The following is a 13,456-nucleotide window of genomic DNA, read 5'->3' on the forward strand; positions in this document are numbered from 1 at the left end:
TAACTGCTCTGATCCTCAGTGGAGAACAAAAGCAAGACAGCAAAACGTCGCCTCATGTCTCTGGTGGTCTTTTGTTCAGGACAGTGTTTAGAGGGAACTGAGCTGATAAGAGACCCAGACAATGACACACAAATCTTTAGCTTCATTTGTGCTTAAAGGATAAAGTCCTTTTATTTAGCACAGACAAATAATCTAAGATGTTCTAAAGAGTGTGTTTGAAGCTGACATCAATTTAAATAATGATCTTTTGTAGTTGTAGTAATTACACTTAGCTCTTCAAATCAATGCCGGAGTTGTTTATTGATTCTTAAACACTTCAAACAGCACTTTTGATTAGCGCTGACACTAGACGAGGCACTTTCACAATCCTGCACTGACAGCGACACTGTGTGCAGCATAAAATGCATTGTTTGACTCCACAAACTGCATCACCATACATCTATGACAAGCACAAACACATCCCAGATCTTTCAATCAGCCAAAGATCTGATGCTCCTTGAAAACATTTCTGCCTTTTATGCCTTCATCAGTTGGTTTATTTTGTTTATCTCACTCTTTGTCGTCTCCTGATCTGCCTCTCTGTCACTCACACTGCTCTGCTCATTGGCTTTGTCCTGTAATTGAAGTTTCATCCAGAGATTAGTCATCGAGAACAATCAGTTCTAGTGGTTGGCATGAGCCCCTCTTTTCCGTTTCTGGTCTTTCTCTCTTTGTCGCTTTTTCTATCCTCATCATTAAAAACTCTTTTCCACTTTCTGACTCTTTTCCTTCCTCTTTTCTGTGTCTGCTGCCGCCGCCTGGAGCTGGTCTTCTCTATTTCACCCCCTTTTTCTCGCCTTCCTTCCTTCCTCCCTCCTTTTCCATCTCTGCCGTCTTTCTCTCCCTGCTCTTCGTTTCCGCCTCGCTCCCTCAGCTCGAGCAGTCGATTCTCCCCACACACAAAGGGATCTGTCTCCCTTTACTACACGCCACCACTGGCACAAGCTCCAAACCGCCACACTCAATTATTTCTGTACGCTGGCTGCCTGCAGAAGCCTCCTCGCATGTCAAACAGCCTCATCAGAGCGCCGGGGAGGCAAATGCAAACCTCCACTTCTGGACTCTGATCAAGGAAGGGCTCTCGATTGGCTCCTCTTGGCACCAAGTTAATTTTAACACCATCTCCCTTTCTAAAAGCGCCATAAAACACAGACAGGCATTGATCTTTTACTACAAGGCCACAAAAGAACTGCGAAACCGAGAATCAAGAGATATTGTTAGTGGTTTTTGGGAAGCTTTGATGTGGAACTTTGCTTGTTTTTGTAAAGTGCTGCTACATCTCTCCCTCTGCCACAACGGCTCTTTATTCCATCGCACTTTAGTTCCTGTTCTGAAGATTTGTTGAAATGTTGAGAAGGAAAAAACATTGGAGGTTCTGGTTTAGCCATCCTGCAGATCAGTATGGACAGCGTGTCTCCATCTTTATTTGTTGTACGAAAGTGAAGCCTCAAAACCCCTGCAAAGGATGCTGACATATTGCACTTGTGACATGTGGAGCCAAGACACGCACAGAAGGGATTTGGGTAATGAATCCTTGGAATTTATGAGAGAACCCTTACCCCGAATTTCCATATAAAGTGTGCGCCACGGAATGCTGGTGAATCGAGCTGCGGAGCACTTTGCTCCCTCTCTAGTCTATCAGAGCATCTCCATAGCCGGCGCTCTGGACCAGCAGTGGCGCGTGCCTGGAGCGCCACTCCACTCCACTTCATTTCAGATACGCTGCAGGTCTATTTCAGCTCTGGCTGCTGCCAAACCTCGTAAATTCACTGTCGTTCAGAAAGCACCAACCATGGAAATCACAAGCGTAGAACATCCGGTTCTTTCAAAATAAAACACAATGCACAGACTCCCGATCATAAATCATCACTTTATCAACATTACATCTCATCCTGCAGCGAGAGCAAAGGGTCACCAAGAGGTCAGTGGGTCACAGAGATTCAGTGGCGCCATTGATGAGGAAAAGTTCACTTTTGGGGATATTTAGCCAAAGAACTTTGCATAAAACCACAGATCCTTTAAGCAAACATTAACCTTTTAACTTCCTAATGCACTCACTCAATGGAGGAGGCAATAATATCATGGACTTATACTGGAAAGGATGATAAATTAACGGCAAGAAGTAAAATAGTCGGCTGTTGACATGCTATTCCTGCGTGAACTTGCAGTTCTCCTGTGATCTCTTCCTGATGATCAGGGCTGCGCGCCGTGGTGCAGCGCTCTAGAGTCGCTTCCAGTGGGCGAGGTCACTCGCCTTTCGGTCAGAGCAAACCTGAGGCGCTTCGGTGTGTGGTGCGCATGCTGTACATGGAAATTGGAGGTTAAGCTAAACGAAGCGCACTTTAATTTACTACTAAAATGTAAAAAATCTCTCATGTCTGCTAACCTGACATGCCAGACGGATGTGTTTCACACATCCATCTCGTAAACCTCCCATAGACAGCATTTGGGAAAGAGCAGAGCCTTTGAAAAAAAGGACTTGGAGGGTAATTGGATGAATGTTCTGTCCATCACATTTTTACAGGCCAGAGCAACAAAACGTGATGTCATAGCCTCAAACTGGGGTGTGCCGCTACAGACGAGTAAACTCCGTAGAGAACTGTATAACCCAAACCATGGCGACGGTAGACATGTCAGTACACAACTTTTGTCGTTTTTGAGAAGAAAACAACCCCCTGCTGTTCTTTGTTCTTCTTTTAATGAAGAAATGTCATCAAGTTCTGATAAAACTGGCGCTATAGCAGCATCCATGCTAATGTCTTCTGCCATAACTAGCCTCTCGTCGCTGCTTGCTTACATCACGACTCTGCCGCCCCCAGAAGTACTGCCCCTTGACGCTGATTGGTCCTGTCACTATGTAACCGGGCCCAAACGGTTCAGATGGGAGCTTTGCAAGATGATTTGCCAGTAAGAAGCACGGAAACAGGTGAATCCATCTGCTTTGCAAGATTAGGAGACAGCCTGAGTCGTGCATAAAGGAGAGAAGGAGAAACAGAGAGGCTGTGAAGTGGCCCTCTGTGTCACTGCAGCAAGAACTGCTTTGAATAATTCAGCTAATTCAAATAGGTGCAGGGCTTTTTTTTTGAGAGTTTTTTTTTTTTTTTTATGAAGTGTGAATGTTGTGAAGAGTTTTTGTCATGGAATGATTCTTTTTAAACTTGTTGGTCCCCAAGACATGGGAGAACAAGTTTGTGCAAAAAAAAAAAAAAAAAAACCTCTGTCATTATTGTTTACTTTGTGTAACATACAAAAATCTTAATTTCCATTCAGTTCAAGTCCAGTTTCTCCTGTGTTTACAGGCCCATAACAATATAATCCGGTCTATAAATGTGTTGTTTTCTTACATGGTCTTCTGCAAACACATGTATGCTCAAAAGTATCTGGCACACTTAGAGATTTGATTTAACTACTGTAAATAGTTTATTTCTTCTAAAGATGCTGTGGTTTTTGGAAATTGACCACAATTTCATTTTATTTTCGTTTTTGCCACAGTTTATAAAGATAAGTGTATTTCAAAAATGAAAACATGAACATACTCAAAATAATTTTTTTGTGGTTTGGAATGATCTTGTGCAACTTTTTTACAATCACAATTTTGAGGGATACAACTATGACATCTCTATTAGAAAAATGTGTAAAAAAAAATGCTTCTGATTTTTCTTGTGATTTTCTGCACTTTGAGCAATTTAATTTGTTACTATAGACATATCACATACACATCATTAAAATTTGGGTCCTTAAGGTTGTATTGATGTATAGTCAATTCAAATACTCCAAAAAATGGCTCTACAACATGTAAAAATGTAAAGATATGCTCTGGCTGACTCGTTCTATATAGGTAATAAAGGGTTAAAGCCCAGGTTGTCCTGAAATAAAAGGATGTTAAGAGTTTGACTGTACACCACAGGGTTGATGTTTTACAAGCATCCAGGTGAGACATAATGGTAAAAAAACAGCATAGGGCTCAAATTACAAATCAGATACATTTTTTGAGATTATTTTGTGCCTTTTTAATAGTTTGGACAAAGCAATTGACCAGGATTGTTGGCCTGAAATTACTTAAACTATCGAGAATTAGGCTATAGGTGCCAGTGTCACTCAGTTTGTAGAGTAGGCGTCCGAATACAGAGGCTACAGTCCCAAATGCACTGGCTGTAGGTTGAACCTGCTGTTTAGTCCACCCAAACTCCTTTAGCCCATATTTTAGGTCTCTCTAAAAGTAAAGAAACCCGCCCCCCTCTTTTTTCTGTTGCTGCCTACCAAAGAATGGGTGTTAGATGTTTAGCTGGCTACTCTCACATATCCTTACTTTTGATAGTAGTTATCACTTCAATTAAGTCCAAGTATAAATCCTCAGGGCAGTGTTGATGAAAACATGATGGTCTCTTTACAGCTGTTTTTCTAGCTTCTGAATCATTCTTTTTGTCAGACTCAGAGCTTTAAAATGATATTATTACTACTACATTAGGCTTTAAACTTAACATTTAACACCTTTAGCACCACACAATGGTAGGTCTACTTGTTGGCAGGTTGTAACCTTGGCCTGCATGTCTGTAGTATAAAAAACAAGGGTTAGGTGTTGTTACACTGTTTTCCTTCTGATAAATAGAAATGTTAGGGTTGCGTCAGGGGTTGAGCCAATTACCAGTCAAGATCCTGGTTGAAGCAACACTTTTACCCTTGTTTTATCTTGTCTTTATCAGCATCACTCTGTTCTATCTTTCTCCATCTTCCTTCTCTCTCTCTGCTTTTTCATCTACCTGTTTTCAGCCCCAGCACAGCTTTGGCATGCGGCTGGCTGGTTCTGTCCAAGGTTTCTGCCCATTAAAGGGAGGTTTTGCCTTCTCATAGAGGCTTTGCTAAATGTGCTTAGTGCTGAACTCAGGGTGATTTAAAGGATCTTTTGGTATGTTTGAAGTTGGGATGCATGAGGCAGTAGTGCCATTAGCCTCCAGAGATTTCAGCAAGCATTTCCCCTTCAAACATGATGAGCTTGAGGAAGCTAGGCTGAATAGCACCCCATGCGGATATAGCTACTTAATGCAATTTTGCAGGTTTTAGGTTAAGTGGGCCAAAAAAAAAAAAAAAAAAAAAAAAATGTTGGCTTAATTGCATGCTATATCAAACATTTTTGAAGTAGTTCATCTTTCATCCAGAAAGCCTCTGTGTTTGGCACTATTTTGCAACATGAGCTTCGGCTACCAGCTCAGCGTATCTGAACAGCTGTAAAGGGAGGTCAAGTAAAACTCAAGAAAAATCCTCTTTTAAAGATGTCAAGGATGAGCTGAAAGAACCTAGCAAACCTAAGTTTCCATGAGGCTTTTTTTTTTTTAAGAAAAAAAAAATGTTCACTATGAGCTTTCCAGCAATTTCTGGCAAAGATTTTAATAGCAGGATGTCTTTTTTAGTTGTTCATTGGTTGACCTTAAAGGGGTTAATTCACTCAAATGAATTAAAAAGACCATGCTTTTATTTAACCCTGTTGTCAGCCTTGCAGGTTTTTTTGTACTTCCATTCAGCCAGAGATTGATACATTACTCCCTTAGACTGCAGCCCTTGCCTCAAATTGGCTTTTATTTGTTGAAAATTCATTCTAGAGTCCTCCGCATAGAAAAAAGTCCTTCATTATTTCTACAGAGATGTATAATTGCATGAGTGTTTCTGTGAGTGCAGGCTGTTTAAAAAGACATTGACTAGTTTTCTCTGTAGTGAGCTGTAAATGGATTTTTTGAATGTAATGCGTCATCATTATTGGTCCTCAGCATTGACCTGTGTAGTGTGGCATGACCAGAGATTTATTTCATTGGTTTATTAATGTAGAATACTGAAAACTGCTGTTCAAATAGAGCAGCTAACAGGGGCTACAGCTGAAAAGAAAGTTCAGATCTTTCATGACTAAATGAAAACATAAGGATGACTGGACCACTTCGATGTACTCTAGACCAGTGGTTCTCAACTGGTGGGTCAGGACCCAAAAGTGGGTCACACGTTCTTTCTCGTGTGCCAGGGAAAAAATATGTGACAAAAACTCCATCTACAGAAGCCCTAAGTGGACATACGGTAATTTAATACATGTTATTCTTTGTTTGGTTTTCCTCTGAGTCAAATTCAAAATTTTTCTCAAGATTTCTACCCATTTGTCTCCCTTTTGTTGGGAAATAAAGCTGATTTACCCAGCATAACAAGGAAATTCTTAGAGAAATAACCAAAATTCCCTACTATTTCAGGAAAATGAAGTAAAATACATGCACACCCTTCTGTAATGATGTGCTTTTCTAACATGCTTGTTTTGCCCTGTTTCTGTTTAATAAGTTTTTCTATCTAGGGTCCAAATATCAACTTTTTTTGGAGTGTTCTTTTGTCTTCATGGTGTAATGGTAGCCAAGAATACCAATTTACCAACATTCATGAAATAGATGAAGAATCTTTTTTAAAATCTGGGTTGTGATTTCTCTTGAGGGGGAGGTGGTGGGTCACGATGCCTGACCAATTGAGAACCGCTGCTCTAGACCCCAAAGTGTGATTCACTTGATCATCAGTGTTCTGGACTAAGGCACTGTGGTCCCTGGTATGATTCAAGTGGACTCGAGCATGGTGTGGGGATGTGAGCGCAGCTGTACTTGAGTACCAGGTACTTTTTGGTGAGTAGGGTTGTAAAGGTGGTTGATGAGTCATTTAATGACTCAGAGTCATTGAATTTGCGCCACCTTCAAATTACTTGCTCAATTTGCACGATTCGCGCCGCACATTCATGCCGTCCATTCCACCTGAGGCGAACACACATCTAGCCACGTCTTTACATTGACTTTACATGTAATTAACCCATGGGAATGATCTTACTCACATCTGGTGTGAACACAGCAGCCCACCTTTCCTTGACCCTGCAACATTTTTCTTTGAGATTAAGGAAAAGGGGATAGAAAGGACTTGGGAGTAATTTTTTTGACTTTTCAAACATGCCCAGAGACTAATGTCACCCAGCTGATGGCACAAGTAGTTGCCCTGGTTGTCTCTTCTTCTCTCTTCTTCTTGGTGGATTTGCAACAGTCATGGCTCATATTGCAAGAGTGCATGGGAACAGACTCTCACTAATGACAAAGCAGACCAGCAGGGGAGAGAGAAGGGGGGGCAGTTATGCCCGGGCAAGCAACCAAACAATCATCCCTAATGTGAAAACGCTCTTAGAGCCAGCATTTGGCTGGCATGGCAGACCTATATTGATTAAAATATTTAAAACTAGTTTAACATATTTATAATTCCAGTGCCACAAAAGTCTACTCTGGTGACCCTCACGGTATCTTGTTCAGGTTCTTGACAGTTGCCCAAGCAAATCTCTTACACAGTTTTTTATCCCTAGGTATCACAATGATAGATTGCATTTCTATTTGGAGTTCAAACACTTTCTGGAAAAAATCCTTTAATAGCGTGAGGATCAGTGGTCTGATTTCCGACAGGTTCAGTGTCCTCGATGTAAAACAGATTGAGAATTGTGATGTAATGTGCTGCAGAGTTTAAGCATTCCAACCTTCATCTTGTTTCTTGCCTGCGCGTCTCTTAAATCACAACCTGTTCCAGGTTTCTCCCGCCTACCCAGTTTGCCCTTTCTGACAGATTACCTGTTTCAGAACTGTGTTTTGAACTCCGAGCAAGTAAACAATTTATTGCCTTCAATTGCTCTGCCTCTAAGTCAGTGCACATCTCTGTTTGCTGAACAGTCACAGTGGTGGTGGAAAAGCTGCTTTGTCTGCCTGGGTATTGCTTTTTTTAGTGTTTAAGGATGCATTTGTTTTTGTTTTAGTGGGTAAAATCAGAAAAAGAAAGAATTTAGTCAGAGTTATTCTTTAAGAAAATGTAGTTTTCTGTCATTTAAACACCAGTCACTGTTCCCAGAGGTATAAAATAGGATTACTTTTTATTGTTCTTCGAGTTTTAAGGTATCTTTACTTAGGTATATATATATATTTTTAGCCATTTTTTTGCTTACAAAATACTCTTTTTTTAGCTTTGATGAATTCAGGGGAATTATTGGTTAAATTAATTGAGCTTCATTGTGCACTGCCATCCTCACTTCAAACCTCATTTCAAACTAAATAAATGGAGCAGTAACACATAAAACAGATAATCATTGGGATGTCCTTTTGTGCATATCTATCTTGACTGGTTTAACAATAAAAAAATACCAGAAAAACACTAGGATTTTACCAGAATATTAGAATTCAACATGATATGGGTAGATATTTCAGGATATTGGTAACTGTGACATTGCTGCAGCTATGCACCAAATATTAGATCATGTGTTGATTCTATGAACTAAAAAACTAAAACTAAAAACTAAAAAACAAGCAAACTTGAGCATACTGCCTAAAATGTGCAAATACATTGGGAATATTTTGGTACCACAGTTTAGACAGTGCTCTCTGTGTTTTGCTTGCAGCAGTGTCAAATATGTGTTGGGCATTGTTGGGAGAGTGTGATAATGATTGGGACTCAGTGGTAAAGCAATGCATGGCCGCCAAATAATGAGCGAGTCAAACATTGGTGAAGTACTGGTCAACAATGCTATTCAAGAGGTGGTGCAGAGCACCACTGGAAAACATCAGTCTCAGAGGGTTTCCCTGCCAAAATAAAGGATTAATAATATTTGCTGGCCGGTGTTTTGACACAAACGTGTGACTTTTGTCCTGGTGTCTCGTAACACCATTAAAGATTCCACTTAATGTGACTAGGAAAGGGATTAAAGGTTGTTGTAGTAGACTGTAGGAGCCAGTGGCACTTAATATTCAACAAAACGACTGTCTCAAGAGCTGACCAGCATGCACCTGCCTACATTTGTATGATTTCTCTGATACCAGTACAGTATCTGTTTAGAATTACATAGACAAAGATTTCGTTTAATAAAAGTTTGCATTTTTCCAGACAGAGCCAGCTGACTGACACTCGTTTTCTCATCAGCTTTAATAATAAAATCACCAATGTGTTTCTTAAATGTTATCAACCATTTCTAATGGTTAAGTGCAACTGATGCACAATATCACAATATTTTCATGACTGGATCACAATCTTGATTGTATCACGATTCTTTTTCATTCTTATTTTAAAGACTAAATTTTATGTTGTTGACCAAAAACACAAATTTATTCCCCACATGTATTTTTAAATGCAAAAATTCTGAGTTTAAAAGTGAACTTTATATTTTTAATACTTTTCTTCAGCAACACCCTGTTGATCAATGCATAAAACATAACATTATGGTTATTTTATTGTTGGCACCACCAGGACAGGGGGGTCTGGAGGTCTTCTCCCAAATACTTGAAGCGACTAACATTTTTTTTTATCTTCTGGCATTCATCACAATTAAAATAGGATTTTTCTGTGTGTCTGCCTTTGTGTTTATAAATCTATTTTAGTGTTCATCGGACATGATTTAACGCTGTTATATTAATTTCAAAACATGGACTACAAGCAGAATTCACACAGCTGTAGCTCTGAAAAAGTCCCCTGCTCATGTGCAATATTATAGGACAGTCACATTAGCTTTGTTTATAGACCAGTAAGAATAAGCTGATTTAAACATAACCTAGAATTAGATTTATTTCTATGATACATGGCCATGCAGAAGTGGATTTGTTTTATTCAAATATAATCAGGATTTTTATTCATACAGGGGTCGGGGAATAATTTATTAAGAGATACGGAGTGATGACGTTAATGTGACACCACTGCCTGCTGCACTCTTAAGAAGAGACAGAGAGCTGCATGCATCTATTATGTAAATCATGCATGTAAATCAACGATTATGCTGTCTAAAATATTGGTATTTGTGATATGTTTAAAATATTTTTTTCGTGATGCCATTATCTTGACAAATTAAGTCTCATCTAGGGGGGTGGAGGAAATTACTATTAGGAAATAACTTGGTAAAACACCAAGTCAGCACTGTAATATTGGCTGTAACAATTTAAACAACAGGACTACATTTGCCTCTGCCATACTCTCTGTGATAGCCAGATTTTTTGTCCATGAATTCCCACTGAAGCAGAAGGCAAGGGGGTGCGTGAGCATAGACCTGTACAAGTAGAATACAGTTTGCATGATCTCTCAGCTTTAGCAGATCACTGATAGATTCTTTTTCTCCACAATCTAAGATAGTCCTATCGTGCACCCCTAGCCTTGTGTCCCTTAGCATTTGAAGCCTGAATCTACATACTGGCGCAGTGGCGACAGCAGCATCACCCGTTACCTAACACAATAGGAGATTCAGAGACTTCCCTGCCCAGAGCTCGCTTCTCAGTCTTCTGATGAGGATTTCAGGCAGACTTTGATGCATGTTCGTTGTGGAAACAAGAAAAAGTGCAATTACGGTGAAAAATCAAAAAGCACAGAAGGGGCAGCTTGACGTGCACCAGGTCCCCTGAATATCGCATGTCTGTGCCATGTGACTATTGCACATGGGCACATCATGTAATGCGCTCATAGTGCCACCTCAATACAGAAAAAATCCTACATCTTTGTGTCGAGTTGTGGATGTGTTGTTTTGCCGTGACACGATCAGAAAATAACACATCCTGCATCACTGCTTTGTTTTTTTTCTTACCTGTCTCAGCCTGGGTTGCTCACTGTCGCTCCCCTCTTATCCACTCTCTTCTTAGCGGCACTTCGTGTCTGTCTGTGCCATCACCTGACCAAAGAGGGTTTCAATCAGATGAAAGCCCATCAGCCATCAAATCAACCAGATGTTTTGGGGGTGTCAGCCCTCGTGGAACTCCACCACCCTTGCCCCTGCACCAGTGGAGTTTCCTGAACACTTTCCTCTTCCTTTATATATCAGATAACTCCAGCTTCACATCTATAGTTTAAATGCATTGAATCAACTTGCATTCACACTGGCTACTTACCCCCTGAAAGTTTTAGGAAGTTTTCAGACATTTTCGTACATTCCTAATATGAAGCAGAGTTTAGTTAGATTGCTACTTTAAGTTTAACTTGATGAACTTTCCACTTTCACTTCAGTAAAGGTGTTAAATCTGTATTTATACTTTTAGCTGAATCTTTTCTACTTGAGCATAAAAGACGTCTACTTTTGCTACCTCTGACTGCGTCGTATCCTCATGTATGTTATGAACCCCTCCTATGTTGGTCATCAAAAGTGTGAGCCGCCAAAGCCGCTGCAGGTTTCTCCACATCTTTTACTGCCGCTTCCAGATCGTCTGTCACTTCCTGTATAGATCCCCATCCTTCGTTCCGACGCCTTCATCTACCCGTCTGCATCCACGGGGGGTTTGTTATTGTGGCGAGTCCACATTGTACACGACATTTGACATCTTTCATCTAGCCCACCTTTTTGCTCCCAGTCGTGAACATCCCAGAGCTGTTCAGGTAATGGGGCTGAGATGAGAGCTGTGGCGGAGGATTGGCTGGCTGTGTCCATAATGGCTCCCTAAACGCCAGGTTCCTCATTTTAAAGGAGACCTGCCGAGGATTTTATCTCCGGCTGTCACTGTGAAACTAATTGTTAGAGGAAACGTCTTCTCCTTGTTTCCATTGGCATTTTCCTCCATCTTTCCTCCCTGCTGTTTTGGACACACATCTTACGCTGTCTGCCTCTGGTGGGAATTGTGCCGGAGAATTTAAATTATGTGGGTCCAAATGAAAGAAACAGATGATCTCTAGGGTTTGCAACAACAATGATTAGATCCCTTTTTTTTTTTTTAATTTTGTCTGTTTGTAATAGCAGAATGTGTCATCACAATTTCATTGCAATGTGAGCATGGGAAATCCTGCATGAAGTGTTTTATTTTTTAAGGGAAATTAGTCAGTTTATCGGCACACCTGATAAGCCTGAGGGAAGTTAAAAGAAGAAAAAGAAGGAGGAGGTTTTGTCTTTGAAAATGAGAAAATAGGAGTGAGAATTGTTTCTGTGTTTCTCCGTCTTTGTGCTGGGCTTTCCTCTCTGTTGCTTGCTGTTTGAACCATTCGCCATCAAAGCACGCTGTGTACAGGCAAAGAACAAGAGAATTGTGATGTGAATTCGTTTTGATTGAAGTCTGTTTACAGTTGATGCCTAGAAGGACCTTTAGAAGTGTATTTCCATCTGTTTCCATTTTTTCTTCCTCTGAATTTCTGTATTGTTGCTTTCTTCTTATTTTTCTCTTCATTTTTTGTGTCTTTTTTTTTTTACAGCTCTCCTATGGATCCAGCTCACCGGCTCTGTCCAACCGCCAGCGTTTCCCCACCTTCTTTCGCACCCACCCGTCAGCCACCCTCCACAACCCCACCAGGGTGCAGCTTTTCCAGAAGTGGAAGTGGACACGCATCGCCACCATCCAGCAGACCACCGAAGTCTTCACCTCAGTTAGTACCTTTTTATCTCATTTGTGATTTTAAGCCTTTTATTACAGTGTCTTACATAAGACTTCACCCTACAGAAACTTTTCCATTTCTTTGTAATGATACAACTGAAAATTAAAATGGGATGTTATCAGGATTGTATGTAAACACAGATTGTAAATTGCTCAGGACAACTGGTAACAATCAAACCCTAAGCTTAGATCAAGTGCAAGCATTTACGTCAACCCTCTGAGACCAGAGCTGATGTATACGACAAAAAGAGACACATTATTCAAAGTTGAATAACTTCTGAACCATAAAGATTATCCACTTACCTGTCTTTTCCTCTGAAAGCCCTCTGTTGTGCCTTTCTAATGGCGCTATCCACACCTCTGTAGCTCTTATAAAACATTTTTAACAACCATGGAACTTGGGTTACTTCCTGGGGTCTTTAACGACTAAATCCACACCAGTAACTTTGATATTGGACATCTTTTTACCCATTTATAGTCAATTTTTCCATCACTTTGCAACTAGCAGGTGAGCTCTTTGGATCCTAGAATGCATTGTGACTGGGCTGTGAGAACCAACATCAGGATGTTCTGTTGTCACATTATTTTTTTTGAAAACAGCGCATGTGCACACTTAAAAACTGGAGAAGAGCGCCTGAATGACTCATAACAGAAAGAAAGAGCCAGAGAGAAGCTATTAAATGGGTCTAAGAGTCTCTGCAGACAGGAGCTGCTTTAAATATTGAGTCATTCCAAAAATCACAAGGACTTTTTTTGTAAAAATTTGAATATTTTGAAGACTTTTTGTCACAGAATGATTATTTTTTGTTCTTTGGTCCCAAAAAGATGGTGGAACGAGCTTTTGCAAGAAAATCCTTAGTCATTGATGTTGAGAACTTGACTGTGCACAACAGGGTTGATATTTTACAAACTTTTTAAGACAAAAAGTCCAGGTGAGACACAATGGTTGAAAAATTATCTTAGGACTTGGAGGGTTAAGTAAAGTACAGTGAGTAGAAACCAGTGCAGATTTAAGTGTAGAAATCATATTACGACAAGGTCCACATGTGATTTATGAA

General features: G+C 40.2%; 1 protein-coding gene across 3 annotated transcripts in view; it reads left to right on the plus strand.

Annotated features, from left to right (window-relative positions):
- Positions 1-13,456, plus strand: part of gabbr1a (gamma-aminobutyric acid (GABA) B receptor, 1a) — a 212,514-nt gene that overhangs the window by 99,861 nt on the left and 99,197 nt on the right. For all 3 annotated transcript variants that reach the window (XR_005992204.1, XM_041793190.1, XM_041793189.1), the window contains exon 9: positions 12,220-12,390. Coding sequence is in view for 2 of the 3 variants with exons in the window: in XM_041793190.1 (XP_041649124.1) it covers positions 12,220-12,390 (171 nt within the window). In the remaining variant the exon portion in view is untranslated. The remainder of the gene's footprint in view (positions 1-12,219; positions 12,391-13,456) is intronic.

The sequence above is a fragment of the Cheilinus undulatus genome, linkage group 8, assembly GCF_018320785.1.
Source record: "Cheilinus undulatus linkage group 8, ASM1832078v1, whole genome shotgun sequence".
Taxonomy (NCBI): Eukaryota; Metazoa; Chordata; class Actinopteri; order Labriformes; family Labridae; genus Cheilinus; species Cheilinus undulatus.